Below are 8837 nucleotides of genomic sequence, written 5' to 3' on the forward strand. Positions count from 1 at the left end.
CTAAATACCCTGGTTTACATGAAGATATGGATTTCTCACCATTCCTGTAGGGTTGTGATAGGTCCATTTGCTGTCATCTAGTGGACATTTTGCTCAATTGCCCTCAGCTATGTTTAGACTGTTGTTGTTCATGTTTTGCTGTGTTCTAGTGTACTATGGAATATATTGCTTTCTTATTCTTCACACTTCTCCCAGTCATGTTTAAGGTTAGAACTACCTTTCTAAGTGTTCTGATACTTCTAGCTTGGAGTTGTATTTTTTTTTGATAACATAGCTACAGTATTTCACTTTTTAATGTGTATAGTATTGCTTACTAGGTGTGTCCAATCAATTTTAACCACTCCCTCTTCAAATTAGGGCTAATTGGGAAAAGCTGTTCAAAGGAGGACATTGTATTATTTCTTTGTACTCCCTGACGAAGGCCATGCAGCCGAAACGCGTCAGATTTTTAAAACCTTGTTTCTATTGAACATGCCATACTAATAAAGGCATTTTAATCAATTATATGAAGAGTGCCTTGGTCCTCCTTTCTATTTTATACTGTACTCTGTATTTCACACAGTGAGTCTATGCAACCTATTATGTGTCAACGGAAGCACATTTTACTTCTGAACGTGTTTAGGCTTGCCATAACAAAGGGGTTGAATACTTTCTGACTCAAGACATTTCAGATTTAAATCTTTTATTCATTTGTAAAAAAGAAAAGAAAAACATATTTCCACTTTGACATTATGAGTTATTGTGTGTAGGACAGTGACAGTAAAATCTCAATTTAATCGATTAAAAAATACAGCGTGTAAACAACAAAATGTGGAAAAGGTCTAGGCAGTGAATACTTTCTGAAGGCCCTGTAGCTGGTATCATGACTTTCAGCATGACAATCAACATCATAACTAAAAGTGAGAAAGAACTATCTCACAGATCCAGGAACGGTTAAATGAACACGGATAGTCATGCCATGGTCCTTGGTCTGATGAACTGTGAGTTAACAACACACAGTTCTCCACTCCACCACCATTAGGCTGTCCACTCCCCCAGTACCTGCAGTAGAAATAACACAGTTAGACTGACCACTCTCTCAGAACCTAGAGTATGAACAACACAGAATCAGTCCTACCCCTTACACGGTGGTCAGAGTTGTTAGAGCAGTAGTCTCTTACTTTGGGGTGGTCAGTGGGTTGCCGTCCACCCATTTCCAGGTCCCCTCAGTAACAGTGTCAGTCAGACCAATCCAGAAACCCTTGTTGAGGTGGAAGAGAAACTCCTGTTGGTGAGAAAGAGCTGATATTGTCAACTACTATAGACTACATGTGTTAAATACTGGAAGATACATTACTGACCAAGGGATGTTTGATCATAACCCCCCCGCCATATCTCTCTCTCTTTCTCTCTCACCTGTTCCTTATCACTGTTGATGATCACCAGGTCTGCTCCTCTCTCCAGACAGTCATCTTTGCTCTCCCCCCAGGTTTTAGTCTCAGTAGACAGGAAGTACCAACTGGATTCAAACTTCTTCCAGTCTTTAGGGCAGGTTTGTTCTACAAGACAAAAACATGAATTTCCATCTTATTATTCTGCACCTATTATTTTAGAATACAAACACAAGTTGACTGCATATTAGAAATATGATGTTATGATCATTTATTTGGTAAACTCACTCAGATTAGAGAACTTTCTCATGAGATCATTTTTCTCTTTCTGTTGCTGGGCTCTCTCTTTAGTCAGGGTGTTACTGCTGGTCTGTAGTTGGTCTCTCTCTTTAGTCAGCTTGTTGTAACTGGTCTGTAGCTGGTCTCTCTTTAGTCAGAAGGCTGTAACTGGCCTGTAGCTGGTCTCTCTCTGTTGAGTCGTGATGACCAATTACTCCATCTGTAAAATGGAAAAGTTAATCAAACATGTAACTACCACACCATTGATGATTAAGGATGATTAAGGATGATTAAGTATGATTAAGGTTGATTAAGGATGATTAAGGATGATTAAGGATGATTAAGTATTCTACTTAAGTCTCAGTGACAAAATACTAAACTTACAGTAGACAGACAGGCCTATGATCCCAGTCAGTAGGAGGACAGACAGCAGCCCCAGACACAAAGCAGCTACTCCAGAGGGTCTCTTCCACCACTGGAAATGTACTGAATCACAAATTATTAAAGTATGGTATTTGGTAATGTGTTTTACTGTATCATCCACGATTGGGACAAATAAATAAAATAAAATTGTATTTGTCACATGCGCCGTATCCAACAGGTGTTTTAACCTGTTGGGGCTACAGGTTAGCAATGAACCCCGAGACGGGATTGCTAACAAGGCTGGAAATTCAAAACATCAAAAATCTAATAATTTCAATTTCTCAAACAAGCAACTATTTTACACCATTTAAAAGATAAACATCTCCTTATTCCAACCACATTGTTCGATTTTCAAAGAGGCTTTACGGCAAAAGCATAAAGTTAGATTATGTTAGGACAGTACATAGCCACAAAAGTACAAACATCCATTTTCAATTCAAGGTCAGGCGTCACCAAAAGCAGAAACCAGCTAAAATGATGCACTAACCTTTGGCAATCTCCATCAGATGACACTCCTAGGACATTATGTTATACAATACATGCATTTTTTGTTCCATCAAGTTCATATTTATATCCAAAAACAGCATTTTACAGTAGCGTGAAATTCAGATTTTTTTTCTTCTCTGAAGTGCTTCCGGTGAACAACGTTACAATTTACAAAATTACTATTCGAAAACATTGGTAAATTATAATATTGTGATTCAAATAATAATAGTTTATCATTTCGTAAATGCTACTGTATTGCCAGATTTCAAAATAACTTTACTGCGAAATCACAAGTTGCAATAAACCGGGTGCTGTGCTAAGAACAATAGGCTAGGCTATATAGGTTAGCATCATCTTGTAACCAGCTAATATCAATAATACTATCGTCAATAATCCCTTACCTTTGATTATCTTCATCCATTGGCACTTCCAGGAATCCCAGGTCCACTACAAATGTGGTTTCTTTTGACAAAGTTCATAATTGATGTCCAAATAACTCCAAGTTGTTCCATGTTGTTAGCGCTTCGGTGGCTACTCAAAAGTAGTGCGGGCGGGGGGTGGGAAGTCACGGCGAAAAGTTAAAAAAGTTTTAAAAAATAATCTATTTACGTTCGTTCAAACATGTCAAACGTTGTTTAGCATCAATCTTTAGAGCCATTTTTAACGTCAAACATCAGTAATGTTTCAACACGACCGCTCCTGTGTCTAGAAAAACATCTTTGAAAATTGTCTCGAGTTACATGATTGAGCAGGTGCAGGCAATAATGGAAGTGACGACATCCCAGGGAGGTCAACTTCCCTTCCTTGTCATCCGGTCTCTGTTGATCATAGACGCTTCAAACAACTTTATAAAGATCGCTGACATCTAGTGGAAGCCGTAGGAGTTGCGAAATGAATCCTTTCTCACTGTGGTATCTATTAAACAATGATTAAAAAAAAATAGTACAGCCACAAAATTCTTTTTTTCTCTCAGGTTTTCTCAGGTTTTTGCCTGCCATATGAGTTTTGTTATACTTACAGACACCATTCAAACAGTTTTAGAAAATTCAGAGTGTTTTCTATCCAAATCTGGTAATAATATGCATATCCTAGCTTCTGAGTTGGTGTAGGTGGCAGTTAAAAATGGGCACATATTTTTTTCAAAATTCTCAATACTGCCCCCGTAGCCCATTAAGAAAAATACAAAAAAATGAAAATAAATAAAAGTAACAAATAATTAAAGAGCAGCAGTAAAATACCAATAGCAGGGCTTTATACAGGGAGTACCGGTACAGAGTCAGTGTGCGGGAGCACTGGTGTCGAGGTAATTGAGGTAATATGTACATGTAGGTAGAGTTATTAAAGTTACTATGCATAGATAATAAACAGAGTAGCAGCAGGGTAAAAAAGGGGGGGGACAATGCAAATAGTCTGGGTAGCCATTTGATTAGATGTTCAGGAGTCTTATGGCTTGGGGGTAGAAACTGTTTATAAGCCTCTTGGACCTAGACTTAGGCACTCTGTTACTGCTTGCCATGCGATAACAGAGAGAACAGTCTATGACTAGGGTGGCTGGAGTCTTTGACAATGTTTAAGGCCTTCCTCTGACACCGCCTGGTATAGAGGTCCTGGATGGCAGGAAGTTTGGCCCAGTGATGTACTGGGCTGTATGCACTACCCTTTGTAGTGCCTTGCTGTCGGAGGCCGAGCAGTTGCCATACCAGGCAGTGGTGCAACCAGTTAGGATGCTCTCGGTGGTGCAGCGTTAGAACCTTTTGAGGATCTGAGGACCCATGCCAAATGTTTTCAGTCTGTTGTGCCCTCTTTTCAGATTTTGTTGTGCCCTCTTCACAACCGTCTTGGTGTGTTTGGACCATGTTAGTTTGTTGGTGATGTGGACACCAATGAACTTGAAACTCTCAACCTGCTCCACTACAGCCCCATCGATGAGAACAGGGGCATGCTCGGTCCTCCTTTTCCTGTAGTCCGCGATCATCTCCTTTGTCTTGATCACGTTGAGGGAGAGGTTGTTGTCCTTGCACCACATGGCCAGGTCTCTGACCTCCTCCCTATAGGCTGTCTCGTCATTGTCGGTGATCAGGCCTACCCCTGTTGTGTCATCGGCAAACTTAATGATGGTGTTGGAGTCATGCCTGGCCATGCAGTCATGAGTGAACAGGGAGTACAGGAGGGTACTGAGCACGCACCCCTGAGGGGCCCCCGTGTTGAGGATCAGCGTGGCGGATGTGTTGTTACCTACCCTTACCACCTGGGGGGCGGCCCGTCTGGAAGTCCAGAATCCAGTTACAGAGGGAGGTGTTTAGTCCCAGGGTCCTTAGCTTATTGATGAGCGTTGAGGGTACTATGGTGTTGAACACTGATCTGTAGTCAAGGAATAGCATTCTCACATAGGTGTTCCTTTTGTCCAGGTGGGAAAGGGCAGTGTGGAGTGCAATAGAGATTGCATCATCTGTGGATTTGTTTGGGCGATATGCAAATTGGAGTGGGTCTTGGGTTTCTGGGATAATGGTGTTGATGTGAGCCATTACCAGCCTTCCACTAACTGTTGCTACGGGTCGGTAGTCATTTAGGCAGGTTACCTTAGTGTTCTTGGGCACAGGGTGGTCTGCTTAACCTCTATGGGCTAACCTACTCAACAGCCAGTTGAATACTGTGGCGCAATTTTCAAATACCTTAGATATGCTATTACTTAAATTTTTCAAAAATATGACTATTTTACACCATTTTAAAGATAAGACTCTTGTTAATCTAACCACACTGTCCGATTTCAAAAAGGCTTTACAACGAAAGCAAAACATTAGATTATGTCAGCAGAGTACCCAGCCAGAAATAATCATACACCCATTTTTCAAGCTAGCATATAATGTCACATAAACCCAAACCACAGCTAAATGTAGCACTAACCTTTGATGATCTTCATCAGATGACAACCCTAGGACATTATGTTATACAATACATGCATGTTTTGTTCAATCATGTTCATATTTATATCAAAAACCAGCTTTTTACATTAGCATGTGACTAGCATGTGACTACCATTCCCACCGAACACTGCCGGTGAATGTACTAAATTACTCACGATAAACGTTCACAAAAAGCATAACAATTATTTTAAGAATTATAGATACAGAACTCCTCTATGCACTCAATATGTCCGATTTTAAAATAGCTTTTCGGTGAAAGCACATTTTGCAAAATTTTCAGTAGATAGCCCGGCATCACAGGGCTAGCTAGTTTAGACACCCAGCAAGTTTAGCACTCATCAAAGTCAGATTTACTATAAGAAAAATGTTATTACCTTTGTTGTCTTTGTCAGAATGCACTCCCAGGACTTCTACTTCAATAACAAATGTTGGTTTGGTCCAAAATAATCCATCGTTATATCCAAACAGCGGCGTTTTGTTTGTGCGTTCTAGGGACTATCCTAAAGGGTAAATAAGGGTGGCGAGCATGGCGCAATTCGTGACAAAAAAATTCTAAATATTCCATTTCCGTACTTCGAAGCATGTCAACCGCTGTTTAAAATCAATTTTTATGCCATTTTTCTCATAAAAAAGCGATAATATTCAGACCGGGAATCTGCTTTTAGGTAAACAGACAAAGGAAAAGAAAGCATTCGGTCGAAGCGGGCACGCGCCTAAGCCCATAGTACTCTGTGTGGCCACTTGCCAAAAGCGATAAAGTGTTTCAGCCAGAGCCTGCATCGATATCGTTCAGCTTTTTCCCGGGCTCTGAGACCCTATGGAAGCCGTAGGAAGTGTCACGTTATTGCACAGATCCTGAGTCTTCAATAAAAAGAGCCAAGATGAAACACTACTTCTCAGACAGGCCACTTCCTGCTTGAAATCTTCTCAGGTTTTGGCCTGCCATATGAGTTCTGTTATACTCACAGACACCATTCAAACAGTTTTAGAAACTTTAGGGTGTTTTCTATCCAAAGCCAATAATTATATGCATATTCTAGTTACTGGGCAGGAGTAGTAACCAGATTAAATCGGGTACGTTTTTTATCCAGCCGTGTCAATACTGCCCCCTAGCCCTAACAGGTTAAAACATGTTGGGATTACAGACAGACAGGGAGAGGTTGAAAATGTAAGTGAAGACACTTGCAAGTTGGTCAGCACATGCTCAGAGTACACGTCCTGGTAATCCGTCTGGCCCTGCGGCCTTGTGAATGTTGACCTGTCTAAAGGTCTTACTCACGTCGGCTACGGAGAGCGTGATCACACAGTCGTCCAGAACAAAGCCATATTGCTACATGGCAATCTCACCTGTTTAGTGTGTGTGTGTGTGTGTGTGTGTGTGTGTGTGTGTGTGTGTGTGTGTGTGTGTGTGTGTGTGTGTGTGTGTGTGTGTGTGTGTGTGTGTGTGTGTGTGTGTGTGTGTGTGTGTGTGTGTGTGTGTGTAATCTTACCTGAATCAACAACTCCATCTCTTGAACTGGGCTTGAAGGCTCTTACATTGGAATATAATTGGTCATCAATCTCTGTGTTTTTCATTGCATCAGGCTCATCGTCTTCAAATCCATCTGAGTTTTCATAGACTCCCTCTGACATCTTAACACACTTGTGGTGAAATACAGTAACTTCTAACCTCAACTCTAATATACGTCTATAGCTGTGTCTTCTCCCCGCAAAGTCCTGCGTCTGTGTGACTTTAGGTAGTGAAACTCTTTATCAGTCAACCACAGTGAAGGGGAAATTGTGAAATTAGCACAACCCTGGTCACTACGTGACTCCCACCAGCCTTAGTGTGATAATATAATACATGATATGACTCCCACCAGCCTTAGTGTGATAATATAATACATGATATGACTCCCACCAGCCTTAGTGTGATAATATAATACATGATATGACTCCCACCAGCCTTAGTGTGATTATATAATACATGATATGACTCCCACCAGCCTTAGTGTGATAATATAATACATGATATGACTCCCACCACCCTTAGTTTGATTATACATTGCTCAAAAAAAATAAAGGGAACACTAAAATAACACATCCTAGATCTTAATGAATGAAATAATCTTATGAAATACTTTTTTCTTTACATAGTTGAATGTGCTGACAACAAAATCACACAATAATAATTTATTGAAATCCAATTTATCAACCCATGGAGGTCTGGATTTGGAGTCACACTCAAAATTAAAGTGGAAAAACACACTACAGGCTGATCCAACTTTGATGTAATGTCCTTAAAACAAGTCAAAATGAGGCTCAGTAGTGTGTGTGGCCTCCACGTGCCTGTATGACCTCCCTACAACGCCTGGACATGCTCCTGATGAGGTGGCGGATGGTCTCCTGAGGGATCTCCTCCCAGACCTGGACTAAAGCATCCGCCAACTCCTGGACAGTCTGTGGTGCAACGTGGCGTTGGTGGATGGAGTGAGACATGATGTCCCAGAGGTGCTCAATTGGATTCAGGTCTGGGGAACGGGCGGGCCAGTCCATAGCATCAATGCCTTCCTCTTGCAGGAACTGCTGACACACTCCAGCCACATGAGGTCTAGCATTGTCTTGCATTAGGAGGAACCCAGGGCCAACCGCACCAGCATATGGTCTCACAAGGGATCTGAGGATCTCATTTCGGTACCTAACGCAGTCAGGCTACCTCTGGCGAGCACATGGAGAGCTGTGCGGCCCCCCAAAGAAATGCCACCCCACACCATGACTGACCCACCGCCAAACCGGTCATGCTGGAGGATGTTGCAGGCAGCAGAACGTTCTCCACGGCGTCTCCAGACTCTGTCACGTCTGTCACATGTGCTCAGTGTTAACCTGTTGGGGGTAGGGGGCAGTATTTACACGGCCGGATAAAAAACGTACCCGATTTAACCTCTTACATCTAGACGTTCCGCTAGCGGAACACCTGCTCCAATATCCAATGATAGGCGTGGAGCGAATTACAAATTTCTTAAAAATACAAAAACTTCAATTTTTCAAACATATGACTATTTTACAGCATTTTAAAGACAAGACTCTCCTTTATCTAACCACACTGTCCGATTTCAAAAAGGCTTTACAGCGAAAGCAAAACATTAGATTATGTCAGCAGAGTACCCAGCTGGTGAGTGCTAAACTTGCTGGGTGTCTAAATAGCTAGCCCTGTGATGCCGGGCTATGTACTTAGAATATTGCAAAATGTGCTTTCACCAAAAAGCTATTTTAAAATCGGACATATCGAGTGCATAGAGGAGTTCTGTATCTATAATTCTTAAAATAATTGTTATGCTTTTTGTGAACGTTTATCGTGAGTAATTTAGTAAATGTT

General features: G+C 41.3%; 1 protein-coding gene across 2 annotated transcripts; it reads right to left on the reverse strand.

Annotated features, from left to right (window-relative positions):
• Positions 1 to 665: 665 nt before the first annotated feature.
• Positions 666 to 8541, reverse strand: LOC145876112 (C-type lectin domain family 4 member E-like). 2 transcript variants are annotated; one of them, XM_082971895.1, is made up of 6 exons: positions 6973 to 8541; positions 2034 to 2135; positions 1659 to 1869; positions 1396 to 1538; positions 1161 to 1264; positions 666 to 1041 (listed from the first exon to the last, which is right to left on the reverse strand). In XM_082971895.1, exons 3-6 carry the CDS (start codon positions 1678 to 1680, stop codon positions 894 to 896), a joined length of 417 nt encoding a protein of 138 aa, XP_082828021.1. In that variant the 5' UTR covers positions 1681 to 1869; positions 2034 to 2135; positions 6973 to 8541; the 3' UTR covers positions 666 to 893. The 2 variants fall into 2 exon arrangements, with proteins under 2 accessions (XP_082828021.1, XP_082828020.1); XM_082971894.1 differs by lacking the exon at positions 6973 to 8541 and having other exon boundaries at positions 2034 to 6396.
• Between the last annotated feature and the right edge of the window lie 296 nt (positions 8542 to 8837).

The sequence above is a fragment of the Salmo salar genome, unplaced genomic scaffold (assembly GCF_965601325.2).
Source record: "Salmo salar unplaced genomic scaffold, fSalSal1 ptg000432l, whole genome shotgun sequence".
Lineage (NCBI taxonomy): Eukaryota > Metazoa > Chordata > Actinopteri > Salmoniformes > Salmonidae > Salmo > Salmo salar.